This window comes from Denticeps clupeoides, chromosome 7, assembly GCF_900700375.1.
Source record: "Denticeps clupeoides chromosome 7, fDenClu1.1, whole genome shotgun sequence".
Classification (NCBI taxonomy): domain Eukaryota; kingdom Metazoa; phylum Chordata; class Actinopteri; order Clupeiformes; family Denticipitidae; genus Denticeps; species Denticeps clupeoides.
This window is the reverse complement of record NC_041713.1, coordinates 10,099,703-10,117,524: the sequence shown is the minus strand read 5'-3', so window position 1 is coordinate 10,117,524 and position 17,822 is coordinate 10,099,703. Positions and strand designations below refer to the sequence as shown.

Below are 17,822 nucleotides of genomic sequence, written 5' to 3'. Positions count from 1 at the left end.
AAGGACGGGAAATTTTAATGAAGGATTTTCCGCTTTCGATCTCTCCTGCATCACGGATTCCAGACACGGATTGTTGTTGTTATTATTAGCAGTAGATTTCATAATTCTGATTATGGGTTCAGATAAATATGCATTATTTACTGCATATAATTATATTCTTGTATAATACCAAATAACATCGTATAGTAATAGCCACTGGCTTGACAGATGGAATTAATACTGGAAAAGCAATATGTTTAAAATGCATGTTATTTATTCAGGGTTTTTACTTTTTGTATTTTTAAACGTACTTTTTTATCTGTCGAATTAAGAAACTCGAAAAGAAATCACTGTTTCGAGTCACTTTCCACGATAATTCGCCCGACGTTTCGTCACATCCCGTATCATTTCACTTTTTGTTTGAAGCCTGGTATATATTCGCCAGCAGAAATGTGGTCGCGATTCGAACCGCAGGACGGAGGGACCGAGCACGGCGCGACCAGCAGGTGATCAGACGCAGAACTTCGCCTCGTTTTACTCCACGGACAGCAGCCATGATCCTCCAGATCTTCGTCTGGTTGAGCTCCATCCTCTGCTCTGCACAGGTCTTCTCCAGGCCGGTCACGTGCCAGCTGCAGAGGAGCCGCGTGGAGAAAAGCCGCGGTCTGCTTCACACAATAGTGCGAACACCACTTTCATCCCGATTATTACTGTTATTACTATTATTATTATCAGGATGAAATGATGATGAACGTGCTTCTCAGGGGGGACATTTTCCTGCTGAGTGCGTGGAGCAAAATCTTCAGATTCCATTTCCCACTTCAGCGTTTCAGACCGACATGAAAACTCAAGTAAGTCGATTCATTCCAGTATTTTATGGATACAGATACTTTAATACTTATTAAAGTTGTTTGCAAACTTTGAATTGCAGAATGTCGGGGTAGAAAAGGCGATTTATGAAACTCTGAAGAGCATCGACTCCCTGTTTGACAATGAATCGCTTCCAAAACGTTGGAGCCAGAAGGAGTTAGAAGAATTTCAGGACATCGTCTATCTCCAGGTTGAGGAGAACCAGTGTGTAAGTAACTCTGATTTCATAAAATTGCCTTTCTTCTCACTTCTGCATCATAATTAATTACATAAAACATTCCTCTCCTGTTCCTGCAGATCATGAGCAAAACCCAAAGCCCAGAAGATGATTTCTCAAGCAGAGAAGCCATCCTGAAGCCGTACTTCCAGAAATTAAGAGCGGTGTTGGAAGAGAAGGTGAGAAACTCCTGTGCAGCTTCCTGTTCTGTTCCTCTGCTGAGGTTCTTCCTGCTGATGCATCCCGACCTTCTTTTCAGGAGTTCAGCTCGTGCGCCTGGGAAGCGGTTCGGAGAGAACTTCAGTCCACGCTGCACTTCATCCTGCAGAACAACAGCCAGCTGCTGTGGTCCAGCAGCCTTTAGGATGCATCGGCCAATTATTTATTCTTTATTTATTATTATTTATTGTTTATTAACTTATTCAATTATTTATTGACTTATTTATTTTTGTATTAACTTGGTCTGACATAACAAGTAATTGCAAGTTCAAATTGAAAATATTATAAATGAAAAATAAAAATGCTGTAAGCAACATTTAAAAGAATTTTATTATCATTAATCGAATGTGTGAGTTCAGAAATTTCAGAAAGGTGTTTTAGCACTGTGGTATCATAATGTATTTAGATATTTATATATTATATATTTTGTCTCCTTTAATACAGTAAGCTTAAAAATCCCTTGTGTGCTTCATGTGAAGTTGGAGCCCAGATGCTCAGAAACTATGAACTTATTCAGAGCAAAAAGTCACCAAGCAGATTAGCATAAACCGACTCATTAATGTGCGTAAGAGAGCATAGACGTGCCCATTACGGCTGCAGCCTGTACGGCGTGTTGTGTAGGTTCATTACCTTCTGCACAGTGGGGGCCAGGTGACCCCGGGACTCACCGAAGGCTGCGGCCCTAACAGGACCCACAAAAGATAACGGCTGAACAAGTTCTAAATTCTCTATAAGCAGTTGCAAATAATAACTATTTTTGGTAACCGCACGTTATAATAACCGTGGGTTTTATCTTAATAACCACGGACTGAACAAATTGTTTTAATACTTACAGGTTTTTTCAACAGACACTTAAACGTTGTTTTTTTATTCTTCCAGACTTCATGGTTTGCGTGCACCAATATATAGGATGATGTGAGCACTTGATATGTATGTGGTGTTTTTGATTAAAAAGTTTGCTTGATTGTGATACACTGATGAAGTCCCATAATCTTTCTTAAAGAGCAATTGACAATGTCTAACGGGCAAAACTAAGCTCGGGAAAGAATTGTTCAGAGGGGGACCCCTTTCCAGGGTTGGAGGGACGTGCAGTGGACACCAATGCAGTGCAACTGTTAACGCTGGGTTAACAAGATGCATATCAGAAGTCCATTATTTGGACGTGATAATTGACACCATGTCTGTCATTTTAACATTAACAGATGGCCTGAGTGAACAGCGTTTACAGCTCAGATTTAAACACATTAAACCTTCAGAGCTCCAGGCTGCTTCCTGGCCACCACCGCACCACAAAGTCACGCACACAGGAGTTGTGGAAAAGAAAAGTGACCTCGGTGCATCTGGAGAAGTACTGAAATCTGCAGGTGTCATAAAGTACAAAAAAGAGCGAAGATAAAAAGTATAATATGTAGAACGTTTGAGGTAGAAATGTAGTGAGGCTCGGGGTGTAAAACTGGGAGTTTACTGTATACAGAGGATGCCAACAGGGGGCGACACCCCCCAATCCTGCACCAGCAGGGGCTGCGCGGTTCTTTTCTTTATTTTAATATACCGTGAACCTGAATAACGGTGTCACGTTTCACTTTGAGGTATGAATGAAAATCACGCTGCTGGTCCAAAATATGGATTTATTATTTAAAAAAATATACGTATTAGATTATTTCTGTTTTCTCATAAAAAGAGAGATTCGTCCTGAAAAGGATTTTAAATTTGAAGTCAACCGTGAGCCAGGTCCCAGTATTCTGTGAAAAAAAAATAATAAAAAATAAAATAAATAAATCCTCTGCTGCAGCGAACGTGAAAATGATAAATGATGGGTTATTGTTTTTTGGGGTTTTTTTTTTTCATTGGTTCTGATACGCTCGTCGTTATTAATTTTTCGAGACAGGCTGCTTTCCGTGACGTGACGTGGGAGCCCCGATGCCAGGAGGGTTTTATAGAAACAGAAAGTCGCCGCCGGCTTCCCCTTCTTACTCGCACGACGAAACAGCAAGAACTGCGCCCCCCGCCGGAAAGGGACGACGTGGGATCGTGAAATGACGCGCGACTAAAAGTGCGCTTTCTATTCTATTCTATTCTATTCCAACATCGTGGAATTTGGAGATGGTTATGAAAGAATTCACAAAGACCCTGAAGCTGCCTCATTATTCACAGCTCCTGATTCGAATTGTCTGTTGGCTGCAATACTAGTTATTTTACATAAAAATGTTCATATTCATCATAAATCTCTGGGCACATGAGCCAAGTTTCCAGGTCAATTTTACAGTGAAAAGTGTTTTGGGCCAGAAAGGTACTGGTTTATACTATTTCTACGCATCCTGTTTTACGTGCGTTTTCAGTGGCACGGAGCTTTTAAAAAGTATTATTATTTTTATAAAAGATTGCCATTCATCAATCCAATGCACAGTTCCCGTGTGAAATGTACTGTGTTACAGTGTTGGGCCAGACAGGTAACACTTGATACCATTTCCAATAGTTCTAATGTTGAGTGGGCTCAGAGATCATCACCATATACAGATTTAAAACGTTCTTTATTTCTGGAACAGAAGCCTCGCTGAACTGGAGCCGCTAGGGTCGCAATACGGGTACTGCAGACTGCGGAGCACTATTTAAGGTGGAACGGACAATTCCCATAAGGACGTAACTTCAGCCTCGTGTCTGGCTTTGTGAGCTGATTATTAGATGCCGCTCCAGCCAGTCAGAGAATCTCCTGCCCTTACTCCCCCCAAACAGGGGATAGAAATCCGATCAGTGGCCACGCAATCATGGTGCCAGGACAGCATGGGCGCAAAAAATGCCGATACCCGTGATGCCGCCCCCACCACGATACCCCCCTGGGAAAGCGCCCATGTCGACCTTTTAAAAATGGTAGTAGCCTAGTGGGTAACACACTCGCCAGAAGACCCAGGTTCAAATCCCACTTACTACCATTGTGTCCCTGAGCAAGACACTTAACCCTGAATGTCTCCAGGCGGGGACTGTCCCTGTAACTATTGATTGTAAGTCGCCCTGGATACATGCGGTATAAACGTACCTAGGGTCTCCCTGTCATCTTCACTAAATCTGCTTATTTAAACCAGCGGGAAGTGAGCTCCAGGTCCTCGGTGTGCCCACTTACTGCTGCTGCTGCTGGGCTGAATTCTCACACCTGTCTAAAGGGGAGGGAGGCGGGCTGCTTCCAAATAAAGCACATGTCATTCATTCATAATATTGTCTATCCAAGCATATTATGTCACAATTCATTTTTTCCTGGGTTGTACGAAATCGCAGAAAGTTGAATGTGCGCACTAAAGTGGGGATCCTAGAAGATGGACAAGAAAAGCACAAAGCCCTGTATATGTTTATCTGGTTAAATCCAGCATGGTTTCGACAAACAGGTTTTACAATAAAATATGTTAATATATCATTTTTAATGTCTCTCTCTCTCTCTCTCTCTGTGAATGCGTGTTTTGGGTGTGTGTGTGTGTTGGGGGGGTTCCTCTTCTCGTGTTTATGAGGTCCACAGACCACGAGGTCATTCCGAGGAGAGCGTGAAGAGGCTTGATGATCCATATTACATTTACATTGTTAACATTTCAAAACGATTAAAATGTTTTACTGAATTACATGGACGAGCAATTTGGAAAAAAGAAACTGTTGTGTGTGTGTGTATGTGTGTATGTGTATTCATTGATCAACATCTTTGCAATCATTTCAGTTGTGTATGACAAACACACACACACACACACACACACACACACACACACACACACACTAGCCTGCTAATGTTATCTAACTAGGCGTTCATGAAACACAATAACACACTAACATGAATGTTGCTTAGCAAGCTGTTGAATTAATGCTGAAATGGCAGCATCTTCTTTTTTACGCGGGCTTCAGATATTTGACAACACGCTGAAACAATAGAAATTATTATTTCGGATTATTTCTGACGCAGCAAATGTACAATAAAGATATTGTGTAATGCATAAAATATGGATTTAGATTTTTTCATTTGCGGTTGTAAAGTCTTTTGGCGCGTTCATAATTTTCCACTTCCGCGGAACCCCCGAGAAGGGAAAGCGGCGAGCCACACTTTCCGTTACCAAATGAAAACGAGAAATTGAATTTAATCCCATAAAAACCGCATAACTAAAGCTGAGAAATAAACCATTAAAACAGCCATTCCATGTAAAAGGCGTTTCTTCGTTATTAAAGCTTTTTTAAATTACGCGCTGGGGACGGGGTGGCTAATTTATTCCTGTCTTGAGTATTATTAATTTCGGATCAGAATGGAAAGCCGCGTTAACCGCATGGGGGGGTGGGAAATGTAAACCCTTTAAAAGCCCGACCAGGCTGCCGGCTCCACCAGACGCCAAGGCGACACACAGATCCTTCATCTTCATTAACAGTAATAGTAATTAATAATAAAGACATTTAAAAATGCTCGCCGCCTGCCTGCTCGCGATCTCGGTGACCTCTGCCCTCTCCGAACCCTGCGCCTGGACGCGGCATCAGCTGGGCAGGAAGAACGAGGAGAGCGTCTTACTGCTCACCACCATGGTGAGTGTCGCCTTGTCGCCACCAAAGGTCAGAACGACTGTCTTATCGAACGAGACGATGTCTGACTGACCTCCTCTGAACCCAGGGGGGAACGTTCCCTCGGACCTGCGTGAAGGAGAAGGGCGCCAGACTTTTCCCGCTCGGCATGTTCACTGAGGCCCAGGTAGGTCCAGCAACGTCCTGCATATAAAACAATTCCCTTGTACATAAATGCAGTCCTCCATAAACCGCAATGGATTCAAGAGTCATCATAGTAAAAGAGGAAATACAGAAAATACAAAAAAAAACGGTACGTAATTAAAGAATTGACTTATTTTATAGTGAATTGAGACATGAGTCATATTTCATGTTAAATGAAATCTCTGTACACAGATTATGTTGGTTGCCCATTGTCTCGGGTGGCATTAAAATTTGAATCAAGTTCATTTTCATTTCACTTTCAGTCTCTGAATAGAATGGAATAGATTAATTAAAAATGTGCACGTCAAAGTTTTCTGATAAAATACTTCTGATAAATGCTGTAAATGTAAATGTAAGTTTTTATTTTGCTCCTAAATTTCTGCATCATTTTAAAACAAAGTCCGTTCGTTCATTTAATTCAGTTTAATGAAAAGCACACACAGTACATGGTATTTCTACAAAAGATAATAAACTACAGGAGTAGCATGTAGTTAAACATTTGCTGCGCACCTTCTCTGATTGAAGCTGTGACTATTAAAGTGAATAATTTTTTTTTCTTGTTCGGATGAATCTGTGGATGCGGCGCAGAATGAAGACACCGCTCAGCTCGCGCTGGAAGTGATGGGACACGTCGGCAGCGTGTTCAACATGGACCACGGCGCCGTGACCTGGAGCCACGATCAGCTCGCCCTGTTCAGAAACATCGTGCACCGGCAGACTGAGAAGCTGCAGGCCTGCGTGAGTGATCGCTACCAGTCAAAAGTCGGAGACGTTTCACCTGTTGATTACGTGTCCTCGCGTGGGTCATGTCGTAGTCCAGGTCCTTCGGTTTTCGTTGTATAACGTACAAAATGCAAGGCCCATAAACCCGTCTAAAGTCGTGACTGGTGCTGTGATGGCTGCCAGATGTTCTGTTGAGCTCTCCTCTCTTCTCCAGGTTGGAGGTGCGGCCCCGGGGACGAACGCAGCCCTGGCGTCTTATTTCCAAAAGCTGAGCGGCATCCTGAACGACAAGGTGAGTTGTGGTGAGACTTGGGGGGGGGGACTGCTCAGCGCCGGTGCGAGGACGCGTGCGTTATACTGCTGTGTCGCCACAGGGTCTGAGCGCGTGTGCGTGGGAAATCGTGAGGAACGAGGTTCACCACACTCTCCTGCAGCTGCAAGTCTTCCTGGACAGCAGAAAAAGTGCCTAGACTGTGAAAACGTCACCCCAATCCATTATTTATTTATTTATTTATTTATTTATTTACTTGTTTATTTGTTTATTTATTAATGAATTAATTTATTCATTTTTAAAGTAACCTGGTTGAGATTCAAGCTTAAATAAATATTTTTGTGAATGTGTGTGTCTTGTGTGGGATTTTATTGAGGGTCCAGAGATTCAATCCCCATAGAGATAAACTGGTCAGGCCGAGGCACCCGGCCCCTCTATTCTCCTGTTGATTATGAGTGATCATATACACATAGCCAGACTATACATGCTATATATATATTATATTTCACAAAAAAAAACAAAAAAAATGTTTAGGATTTTTTTTCTGACATTTTCAATCATTGTGCGAAAAGAAATAACAGCTGCTGAGAAGACGTCTGAGTTTGGAAAACAAGATTCAACAAGATATTTTTACAGATATCTGCAGATGCGAAGGTGGAAAGGTCAACTGGGGCAATTCTGTATATGATAACTATTTTCTAACTTATATAAGGGCCTGTTAACAAACTCAACATGAAATGGGAAGGAGAAGGGGGAATTGTCATCGGAAGGAAAGTGAACAATAATATGGGAATGTCAGTGTAAATGCACCAGTTCATATAAGAGATCTGAAGCCTCCAAATTATTTGGAGAAACTTTGGAAACCAAAATGCATACCATAATCATGTTTTTGGTGGATTGTCCTGGGGGATTATTGGAAAGAGGTACACAATTTTTAACAAAATATTTTTGCACGTCAGATACCTTTGGACAGAAAGATAATATTTTTTGTGAAATAATGAACAGGATAAGTATTTAATTATTATGTTAGTGGTAGCTAGTTAGAAAAGTTTTACCAAGAAAAGGCTATCGCAGGAGAGCCCGTCATTGACTACATGGATCACTATTACGATGGACGTGTATAAAATGGAGAAGGTTACATGTCAGGAACGGGCAAGGTGAAGAAAATGGCTTGAATATCTGAGGCCCATTAGGCCCTTTTATGGTTTTTCTAGGTTTTCTGATGTTTAAATGTGAAAGTAAATATTTGTTTGTTAAAAATGATTAATAAAAAAAGGATATTCACTCTGGTTGCTGGAAATGTCTGCTAATGATGGAATATCTGCATGCATGTATAGAGGAAGAACCACAACCAGCAACAGTTGATTATTATAAAACGCTTTTTCCCTGATCGTAGCAGAGCCCCATTAGCACAGCATCTAGCAATTCAGCAGGTGTGGGTTCAACTACATCATTATTTCTAGGATTTTCTGTTTCTGTTTTCAGTGGAAAATAATAAAACAATTTTGAGTGAATTTTACAAATTAGGTGGAAGCCAATGAGACTTTAACCACAGATTTCAATTAATAATTTTTGCTAATATAATTTATGGTTATTATTATTGTCATTATTATGGTAGCCGTATTAATAAACATGCAGAATGGGAAACTTTCATAATTCAAGGCTCAAATTCTTTATTGTTCACAAAACAGCAATACATTTACATTTACAGCATTTATCAGACGCCCTTATCCAGAGCGACTTACAATCAGTAGTTACAGGGACAGTCCCCCCCTGGAGCAACTTAGGGTTAAGTGTCTTGCTCAGGGACACAATGGTAGTAAGTGGGATTTGAACCCGGGTCTTCTGGTTCATAGGCGAGTGTGTTACCCACTAGGCTACTACCACCCTAATAAACAGCAATAAATAAACAATAAAACAATAAATAATAAATAATAATAATAAATAAACAATAAATAATTTGCCGATGCATCCTAAAGGCTGCTGGACCACAGCAGCTGGCTGTTGTTCTGCAGGATGAAGTGCAGCGTGGACTGAAGTTCTCTCCGAACCGCTTCCCAGGCGCACGAGCTGAACTCCTGAAAAGAAGGTCGGGATGCATCAGCAGGAAGAACCTCAGCAGAGGAACAGAACAGGAAGCTGCACAGGAGTTTCTCACCTTCTCTTCCAACACCGCTCTTAATTTCTGGAAGTACGGCTTCAGGATGGCTTCTCTGCTTGAGAAATCATCTTCTGGGCTTTGGGTTTTGCTCATGATCTGCAGGAACAGGAGAGGAATGTTTTATGTAATTAATTATGATGCAGAAGTGAGAAGAAACGCAATTTTATGAAATCAGAGTTACTTACACACTGGTTCTCCTCAACCTGGAGATAGACGATGTCCTGAAATTCTTCTAACTCCTTCTGGCTCCAACGTTTTGGAAGCGATTCATTGTCAAACAGGGAGTCGATGCTCTTCAGAGTTTCATAAATCGCCTTTTCTACCCCGACATTCTGCAATTCAAAGTTTGCAAACAACTTTAATAAGTATTAAAGTATCTGTATCCATAAAATACTGGAATGAATCGACTTACTTGAGTTTTCATGTCGGTCTGAAACGCTGAAGTGGGAAATGGAATCTGAAGATTTTGCTCCACGCACTCAGCAGGAAAATGTCCCCCCTGAGAAGCACGTTCATCATCATTTCATCCTGATAATAGTAATAACAGTAATAATCGGGATGAAAGTGGTGTTCGCACCATTGTGTGAAGCAGACCGCGGCTTTTCTCCACGCGGCTCCTCTGCAGCTGGCACGTGACCGGCCTGGAGAAGACCTGTGCAGAGCAGAGGATGGAGCTCAACCAGACGACGATCTGGAGGATCATGGCTGCTGTCCGTGGAGTAAAACGAGGCGAAGTTCTGCGTCTGATCACCTGCTGGTCGCGCCGTGCTCGGTCCCTCCGTCCTGCGGTTCGAATCGCGACCACATTTCTGCTGGCGAATATATACGGATCCTTAAAAAAAGTGAAATGAGAAGGGGATGTGATGATGCCACGTTCCACCGAATTAATGACAGAAATCGAAAGCGCTCGAGACCATTTTTTTCCAATTCGCCATTTTCAAAACGCACCAGATATGTGGATCATGGGCACCAGTGTTTCCCCTAATTTCATATCAAGCATGCACTTCATCTCCTGAGACCTACTACTGGCACTGCGAATCTGTGAAGATACACACCATGGTAGAAGATGTTCAATCTACCCCTGGACCTGCAGAGGTGAGTGGAGGCTGCATTTTAAAGCTCTTCTGTGGAATTATGACTTGGTGGTTTTATGACCGCACTGTCATTCTTGTTGTACTATACATCGTCACACATGAAACAGCGACACAGATGATGCGTAAGCGCACTGCTCCTCTATTTAAAGGGTTTACATTTCACGGATTCCAGACACGGATTGTTGTTGTTATTATTAGCAGTAGATTTCATAATTCTGATTATGGGTTCAGATAAATATGCATTATTTACTGCATATAATTATATTCTTGTATAATACCAAATAACATCGTATAGTAACAGCCACTGGCTTGACAGATGGAATTAATACTGGAAAAGCAATATGTGTAAAATGCATGTTATTTATTCAGGGTTTTTACTTTTTGTATTTTTAAACGTACTTTTTTATCTGTCGAATTAAGAAACTCGAAAAGAAATCACTGTTTCGAGTCACTTTCCACGATAATTCGCCCGACGTTTCGTCACATCCCGTATCATTTCACTTTTTGTTTGAAGCCTGGTATATATTCGCCAGCAGAAATGTGGTCGCGATTCGAACCGCAGGACGGAGGGACCGAGCACGGCGCGACCAGCAGGTGATCAGACGCAGAACTTCGCCTCGTTTTACTCCACGGACAGCAGCCATGATCCTCCAGATCGTCGTCTGGTTGAGCTCCATCCTCTGCTCTGCACAGGTCTTCTCCAGGCCGGTCACGTGCCAGCTGCAGAGGAGCCGCGTGGAGAAAAGCCGCGGTCTGCTTCACACAATGGTGCGAACACCACTTTCATCCCGATTATTACTGTTATTACTATTATCAGGATGAAATGATGATGAACGTGCTTCTCAGGGGGGACATTTTCCTGCTGAGTGCGTGGAGCAAAATCTTCAGATTCCATTTCCCACTTCAGCGTTTCAGACCGACATGAAAACTCAAGTAAGTCGATTCATTCCAGTATTTTATGGATACAGATACTTTAATACTTATTAAAGTTGTTTGCAAACTTTGAATTGCAGAATGTCGGGGTAGAAAAGGCGATTTATGAAACTCTGAAGAGCATCGACTCCCTGTTTGACAATGAATCGCTTCCAAAACGTTGGAGCCAGAAGGAGTTAGAAGAATTTCAGGACATCGTCTATCTCCAGGTTGAGGAGAACCAGTGTGTAAGTAACTCTGATTTCATAAAATTGCGTTTCTTCTCACTTCTGCATCATAATTAATTACATAAAACATTCCTCTCCTGTTCCTGCAGATCATGAGCAAAACCCAAAGCCCAGAAGATGATTTCTCAAGCAGAGAAGCCATCCTGAAGCCGTACTTCCAGAAATTAAGAGCGGTGTTGGAAGAGAAGGTGAGAAACTCCTGTGCAGCTTCCTGTTCTGTTCCTCTGCTGAGGTTCTTCCTGCTGATGCATCCCGACCTTCTTTTCAGGAGTTCAGCTCGTGCGCCTGGGAAGCGGTTCGGAGAGAACTTCAGTCCACGCTGCACTTCATCCTGCAGAACAACAGCCAGCTGCTGTGGTCCAGCAGCCTTTAGGATGCATCGGCAAATTATTTATTGTTTATTTATTATTATTATTTATTATTTATTGTTTTATTGTTTATTTATTGCTGTTTATTAGGGTGGTAGTAGCCTAGTGGGTAACACACTCGCCTATGAACCAGAAGACCCGGGTTCAAATCCCACTTACTACCATTGTGTCCCTGAGCAAGACACTTAACCCTAAGTTGCTCCAGGGGGGGACTGTCCCTGTAACTACTGATTGTAAGTCGCTCTGGATAAGGGCGTCTGATAAATGCTGTAAATGTAAATGTATTGCTGTTTTGTGAACAATAAAGAATTTGAGCCTTGAATTATGAAAGTTTCCCATTCTGCATGTTTATTAATACGGCTACCATAATAATGACAATAATAATAACCATAAATTATATTAGCAAAAATTATTAATTGAAATCTGTGGTTAAAGTCTCATTGGCTTCCACCTAATTTGTAAAATTCACTCAAAATTGTTTTATTATTTTCCACTGAAAACAGAAACAGAAAATCCTAGAAATAATGATGTAGTTGAACCCACACCTGCTGAATTGCTAGATGCTGTGCTAATGGGGCTCTGCTACGATCAGGGAAAAAGCGTTTTATAATAATCAACTGTTGCTGGTTGTGGTTCTTCCTCTATACATGCATGCAGATATTCCATCATTAGCAGACATTTCCAGCAACCAGAGTGAATATCCTTTTTTTATTAATCATTTTTAACAAACAAATATTTACTTTCACATTTAAACATCAGAAAACCTAGAAAAACCATAAAAGGGCCTAATGGGCCTCAGATATTCAAGCCATTTTCTTCACCTTGCCCGTTCCTGACATGTAACCTTCTCCATTTTATACACGTCCATCGTAATAGTGATCCATGTAGTCAATGACGGGCTCTCCTGCGATAGCCTTTTCTTGGTAAAACTTTTCTTACTAGCTACCACTAACATAATAATTAAATACTTATCCTGTTCATTATTTCACAAAAAATATTATCTTTCTGTCCAAAGGTATCTGACGTGCAAAAATATTTTGTTAAAAATTGTGTACCTCTTTCCAATAATCCCCCAGGACAATCCACCAAAAACATGATTATGGTATGCATTTTGGTTTCCAAAGTTTCTCCAAATAATTTGGAGGCTTCAGATCTCTTATATGAACTGGTGCATTTACACTGACATTCCCATATTATTGTTCACTTTCCTTCCAATGACAATTCCCCCTTCTCCTTCCCATTTCATGTTAAGTTTGTTAACAGGCCCTTATATAAGTTTGAAAATAGTTATCATATACAGAATTGCCCCAGTTGACCTTTCCACCTTCGCATCTGCAGATATCTGTAAAAATATCTTGTTGAATCTTGTTTTCCAAACTCAGACGTCTTCTCAGCAGCTGTTATTTCTTTTCGCACAATGATTGAAAATGTCAGAAAAAAAATCCTAAACATTTTTTTTGTTTTTTTTTGTGAAATATAATATATATATAGCATGTATAGTCTGGCTATGTGTATATGATCACTCATAATCAACAGGAGAATAGAGGGGCCGGGTGCCTCGGCCTGACCAGTTTATCTCTATGGGGATTGAATCTCTGGACCCTCAATAAAATCCCACACAAGACACACACATTCACAAAAATATTTATTTAAGCTTGAATCTCAACCAGGTTACTTTAAAAATGAATAAATTAATTCATTAATAAATAAACAAATAAACAAGTAAATAAATAAATAAATAAATAAATAAATAATGGATTGGGGTGACGTTTTCACAGTCTAGGCACTTTTTCTGCTGTCCAGGAAGACTTGCAGCTGCAGGAGAGTGTGGTGAACCTCGTTCCTCACGATTTCCCACGCACACGCGCTCAGACCCTGTGGCGACACAGCAGTATAACGCACGCGTCCTCGCACCGGCGCTGAGCAGTCCCCCCCCCCAAGTCTCACCACAACTCACCTTGTCGTTCAGGATGCCGCTCAGCTTTTGGAAATAAGACGCCAGGGCTGCGTTCGTCCCCGGGGCCGCACCTCCAACCTGGAGAAGAGAGGAGAGCTCAACAGAACATCTGGCAGCCATCACAGCACCAGTCACGACTTTAGACGGGTTTATGGGCCTTGCATTTTGTACGTTATACAACGAAAACCGAAGGACCTGGACTACGACATGACCCACGCGAGGACACGTAATCAACAGGTGAAACGTCTCCGACTTTTGACTGGTAGCGATCACTCACGCAGGCCTGCAGCTTCTCAGTCTGCCGGTGCACGATGTTTCTGAACAGGGCGAGCTGATCGTGGCTCCAGGTCACGGCGCCGTGGTCCATGTTGAACACGCTGCCGACGTGTCCCATCACTTCCAGCGCGAGCTGAGCGGTGTCTTCATTCTGCGCCGCATCCACAGATTCATCCGAACAAGAAAAAAAAATTATTCACTTTAATAGTCACAGCTTCAATCAGAGAAGGTGCGCAGCAAATGTTTAACTACATGCTACTCCTGTAGTTTATTATCTTTTGTAGAAATACCATGTACTGTGTGTGCTTTTCATTAAACTGAATTAAATGAACGAACGGACTTTGTTTTAAAATGATGCAGAAATTTAGGAGCAAAATAAAAACTTACATTTACATTTACAGCATTTATCAGAAGTATTTTATCAGAAAACTTTGACGTGCACATTTTTAATTAATCTATTCCATTCTATTCAGAGACTGAAAGTGAAATGAAAATGAACTTGATTCAAATTTTAATGCCACCCGAGACAATGGGCAACCAACATAATCTGTGTACAGAGATTTCATTTAACATGAAATATGACTCATGTCTCAATTCACTATAAAATAAGTCAATTCTTTAATTACGTACCGTTTTTTTTTGTATTTTCTGTATTTCCTCTTTTACTATGATGACTCTTGAATCCATTGCGGTTTATGGAGGACTGCATTTATGTACAAGGGAATTGTTTTATATGCAGGACGTTGCTGGACCTACCTGGGCCTCAGTGAACATGCCGAGCGGGAAAAGTCTGGCGCCCTTCTCCTTCACGCAGGTCCGAGGGAACGTTCCCCCCTGGGTTCAGAGGAGGTCAGTCAGACATCGTCTCGTTCGATAAGACAGTCGTTCTGACCTTTGGTGGCGACAAGGCGACACTCACCATGGTGGTGAGCAGTAAGACGCTCTCCTCGTTCTTCCTGCCCAGCTGATGCCGCGTCCAGGCGCAGGGTTCGGAGAGGGCAGAGGTCACCGAGATCGCGAGCAGGCAGGCGGCGAGCATTTTTAAATGTCTTTATTATTAATTACTATTACTGTTAATGATGATGAAGGATCTGTGTGTCACCTTGGCGTCTGGTGGAGCCGGCAGCCTGGTCGGGCTTTTAAAGGGTTTACATTTCCCACCCCCCCATGCGGTTAACGCGGCTTTCCATTCTGATCCGAAATTAATAATACTCAAGACAGGAATAAATTAGCCACCCCGTCCCCAGCGCGTAATTTAAAAAAGCTTTAATAACGAAGAAACGCCTTTTACATGGAATGGCTGTTTTAATGGTTTATTTCTCAGCTTTAGTTATGCGGTTTTTATGGGATTAAATTCAATTTCTCGTTTTCATTTGGTAACGGAAAGTGTGGCTCGCCGCTTTCCCTTCTCGGGGGTTCCGCGGAAGTGGAAAATTATGAAAAAATCTAAATCCATATTTTATGCATTACACAATATCTTTATTGTACATTTGCTGCGTCAGAAATAATCCGAAATAATAATTTCTATTGTTTCAGCGTGTTGTCAAATATCTGAAGCCCGCGTAAAAAAGAAGATGCTTCCATTTCAGCATTAATTCAACAGCTTGCTAAGCAACATTCATGTTAGTGTGTTATTGTGTTTCATGAACGCCTAGTTAGATAACATTAGCAGGCTAGTGTGTGTGTGTGTGTGTGTGTGTGTGTGTGTGTGTGTGTGTGTGTGTTTGTCATACACAACTGAAATGATTGCAAAGATGTTGATCAATGAATACACATACACACATACACACACACACAACAGTTTCTTTTTTCCAAATTGCTCGTCCATGTAATTCAGTAAAACATTTTAATCGTTTTGAAATGTTAACAATGTAAATGTAATATGGATCATCAAGCCTCTTCACGCTCTCCTCGGAATGACCTCGTGGTCTGTGGACCTCATAAACACGAGAAGAGGAACCCCCCCAACACACACACACACACACACACACACACACCCAACACACGCATTCACAGAGAGAGAGAGAGAGAAACACATAAAAATTATTTATTAACATATTTTATTGTAAAACCTGTTTGTCGAAACCATGCTGGATTTAACCAGATAAACATATACAGGACTTTGTGCTTTTCTTGTCCATCTTCTAGGATCCCCACTTTAGTGCGCACATTCAACAGTGGTGGTGGCCTAGCGGTTAAGGAAGCGGCCCCGTAATCAGAAGATTGCCGGTTCGAATCCCGATCCGCCGAGGTGCCACTGAGGTGTCACTGAGCAAAGCACCTGTCATGGCCGCTCACTCAGGGTGATGGGATAAATGCAGAGGACAAATTTCACTGTGTGCATCGTGTGCTGTGCTGCTGTGTATCACATGTGACAATCACTTCACTTAAAAAAAAAAAACTTTCGTACAACCCAGGAAAAAATGAATTGTGACATAATATGCTTGGATAGACAATATTATGAATGAATGACATGTGCTTTATTTGGAAGCAGCCCGCCTCCCTCCCCTTTAGACAGGTGTGACAATTCAGCCCAGCAGCAGCAGCAGTAAGCGGGCACACCGAGGACCTGGAGCTCACTTCCGGCTGGTTTAAATAAGCAGATTTAGTGAAGATGACAGGGAGACCCTAGGTACGTTTATACCGCATGTATCCAGGGCGACTTACAATCAATAGTTACAGGGACAGTCCCCGCCTGGAGACATTCAGGGTTAAGTGTCTTGCTCAGGGACACAATGGTAGTAAGTGGGATTTGAACCTGGGTCTTCTGGCGAGTGTGTTACCCACTAGGCTACTACCATTTTAAAAGGTCGACATGGGCGCTTTCCCAGGGGGGTATCGTGGTGGGGGCGGCATCACGGGTATCGGCATTTTTTGCGCCCATGCTGTCCTGGCACCATGATTGCGTGGCCACTGATCGGATTTCTATCCCCTGTTTGGGGGGAGTAAGGGCAGGAGATTCTCTGACTGGCTGGAGCGGCATCTAATATTCAGCTCACAAAGCCAGACACGAGGCTGAAGTTACGTCCTTATGGGAATTGTCCGTTCCACCTTAAATAGTGCTCCGCAGTCTGCAGTACCCGTATTGCGAGCCTAGCGGGTCCAGTTCAGCGAGGCTTCTGTTCCAGAAATAAAGAACGTTTTAAATCTGTATATGGTGATGATCTCTGAGCCCACTCAACATTAGAACTATTGGAAATGGTATCAAGTGTTACCTGTCTGGCCCAACACTGTAACACTGTAAATTTCACACGGCAACTGTGCATTGGATTGATGAATGGCAATCTTTTATAAAAATAATAATACTGTTTAAAAGCTCCGTGCCACTGAAAACGCACGTAAAACAGGATGCGTAGAAATAGTATAAACCAGTACCTTTCTGGCCCAAAACACTTTTCACTGTAAAATTGACCTGGAAACTTGGCTCATGTGCCCAGAGATTTATGATGAATATGAACATTTTTATGTAAAATAACTAGTATTGCAGCCAACAGACAATTCGAATCAGGAGCTGTGAATAATGAGGCAGCTTCAGGGTCTTTGTGAATTCTTTCATAACCATCTCCAAATTCCACGATGTTGGAATAGAATAGAATAGAATAGAAAGCGCACTTTTAGTCGCGCGTCATTTCACGATCCCACGTCGTCCCTTTCCGGCGGGGGGCGCAGTTCTTGCTGTTTCGTCGTGCGAGTAAGAAGGGGAAGCCGGCGGCGACTTTCTGTTTCTATAAAACCCTCCTGGCATCGGGGCTCCCACGTCACGTCACGGAAAGCAGCCTGTCTCGAAAAATTAATAACGACGAGC

At 42.1% G+C, this 17,822-nt stretch overlaps 5 protein-coding genes across 5 annotated transcripts; 3 read left to right on the top strand and 2 right to left on the bottom strand.

Annotated features, from left to right (window-relative positions):
* The first annotated feature begins 533 nt into the window (after positions 1-533).
* LOC114793811 (interferon alpha-4-like) lies at positions 534-1,430 on the top strand. Its single transcript, XM_028985941.1, has 5 exons — positions 534-659; positions 744-848; positions 887-1,057; positions 1,147-1,245; positions 1,326-1,430. The coding sequence occupies exons 1-5, from the start codon at positions 534-536 to the stop codon at positions 1,428-1,430; spliced, it is 606 nt and encodes a 201-aa protein (XP_028841774.1).
* Positions 1,431-5,707: 4,277 nt separating this feature from the next.
* On the top strand, positions 5,708-7,200 carry LOC114793810 (interferon alpha-21-like). The gene is made up of 5 exons (XM_028985940.1): positions 5,708-5,827; positions 5,913-5,990; positions 6,596-6,745; positions 6,945-7,022; positions 7,105-7,200. Exons 1-5 carry the CDS (start codon positions 5,708-5,710, stop codon positions 7,198-7,200), a joined length of 522 nt encoding a protein of 173 aa, XP_028841773.1.
* A 1,774-nt stretch (positions 7,201-8,974) lies between these two features.
* On the bottom strand, positions 8,975-9,865 carry LOC114793808 (interferon alpha-7-like). The gene is made up of 5 exons (XM_028985939.1): positions 9,740-9,865; positions 9,557-9,661; positions 9,348-9,518; positions 9,160-9,258; positions 8,975-9,079 (listed from the first exon to the last, which is right to left on the bottom strand). Exons 1-5 carry the CDS (start codon positions 9,863-9,865, stop codon positions 8,975-8,977), a joined length of 606 nt encoding a protein of 201 aa, XP_028841772.1.
* A 1,033-nt stretch (positions 9,866-10,898) lies between these two features.
* LOC114793807 (interferon alpha-7-like) lies at positions 10,899-11,789 on the top strand. The gene is made up of 5 exons (XM_028985938.1): positions 10,899-11,024; positions 11,103-11,207; positions 11,246-11,416; positions 11,506-11,604; positions 11,685-11,789. Exons 1-5 carry the CDS (start codon positions 10,899-10,901, stop codon positions 11,787-11,789), a joined length of 606 nt encoding a protein of 201 aa, XP_028841771.1.
* Positions 11,790-13,563: 1,774 nt separating this feature from the next.
* Positions 13,564-15,056, bottom strand: LOC114793806 (interferon alpha-21-like). The gene is made up of 5 exons (XM_028985937.1): positions 14,937-15,056; positions 14,774-14,851; positions 14,019-14,168; positions 13,742-13,819; positions 13,564-13,659 (listed from the first exon to the last, which is right to left on the bottom strand). The coding sequence occupies exons 1-5, from the start codon at positions 15,054-15,056 to the stop codon at positions 13,564-13,566; spliced, it is 522 nt and encodes a 173-aa protein (XP_028841770.1).
* Between the last annotated feature and the right edge of the window lie 2,766 nt (positions 15,057-17,822).

What these genes read in the sequence shown, in the direction of transcription:
- LOC114793808 (XM_028985939.1), bottom strand. Translation starts at nt 9,865, where the DNA reads ATGATCCTCCAGATCGTCGTCTGGTTGAGCTCCATCCTCTGCTCTGCA. An exon ending in GCGGTCTGCTTCACACAATG is followed by an intron (nt 9,662 to 9,739) that starts GTGCGAACACCA and finishes CGTGCTTCTCAG; the next exon opens with GGGGGACATTTTCCTGCTGA. An exon ending in AGGTTGAGGAGAACCAGTGT is followed by an intron (nt 9,259 to 9,347) that starts GTAAGTAACTCT and finishes CTGTTCCTGCAG; the next exon opens with ATCATGAGCAAAACCCAAAG.
- LOC114793811 (XM_028985941.1), top strand. Translation starts at nt 534, where the DNA reads ATGATCCTCCAGATCTTCGTCTGGTTGAGCTCCATCCTCTGCTCTGCA. An exon ending in GCGGTCTGCTTCACACAATA is followed by an intron (nt 660 to 743) that starts GTGCGAACACCA and finishes CGTGCTTCTCAG; the next exon opens with GGGGGACATTTTCCTGCTGA. An exon ending in GAGCGGTGTTGGAAGAGAAG is followed by an intron (nt 1,246 to 1,325) that starts GTGAGAAACTCC and finishes CCTTCTTTTCAG; the next exon opens with GAGTTCAGCTCGTGCGCCTG.
- LOC114793807 (XM_028985938.1), top strand. Translation starts at nt 10,899, where the DNA reads ATGATCCTCCAGATCGTCGTCTGGTTGAGCTCCATCCTCTGCTCTGCA. An exon ending in GCGGTCTGCTTCACACAATG is followed by an intron (nt 11,025 to 11,102) that starts GTGCGAACACCA and finishes CGTGCTTCTCAG; the next exon opens with GGGGGACATTTTCCTGCTGA. An exon ending in AAGTAAGTCGATTCATTCCA is followed by an intron (nt 11,208 to 11,245) that starts GTATTTTATGGA and finishes TACTTATTAAAG; the next exon opens with TTGTTTGCAAACTTTGAATT.
- LOC114793810 (XM_028985940.1), top strand. Translation starts at nt 5,708, where the DNA reads ATGCTCGCCGCCTGCCTGCTCGCGATCTCGGTGACCTCTGCCCTCTCC. An exon ending in GCATGTTCACTGAGGCCCAG is followed by an intron (nt 5,991 to 6,595) that starts GTAGGTCCAGCA and finishes GATGCGGCGCAG; the next exon opens with AATGAAGACACCGCTCAGCT. An exon ending in GCGGCATCCTGAACGACAAG is followed by an intron (nt 7,023 to 7,104) that starts GTGAGTTGTGGT and finishes GTGTCGCCACAG; the next exon opens with GGTCTGAGCGCGTGTGCGTG.
- LOC114793806 (XM_028985937.1), bottom strand. Translation starts at nt 15,056, where the DNA reads ATGCTCGCCGCCTGCCTGCTCGCGATCTCGGTGACCTCTGCCCTCTCC. An exon ending in TCTTACTGCTCACCACCATG is followed by an intron (nt 14,852 to 14,936) that starts GTGAGTGTCGCC and finishes CTCTGAACCCAG; the next exon opens with GGGGGAACGTTCCCTCGGAC. An exon ending in GCATGTTCACTGAGGCCCAG is followed by an intron (nt 14,169 to 14,773) that starts GTAGGTCCAGCA and finishes GATGCGGCGCAG; the next exon opens with AATGAAGACACCGCTCAGCT.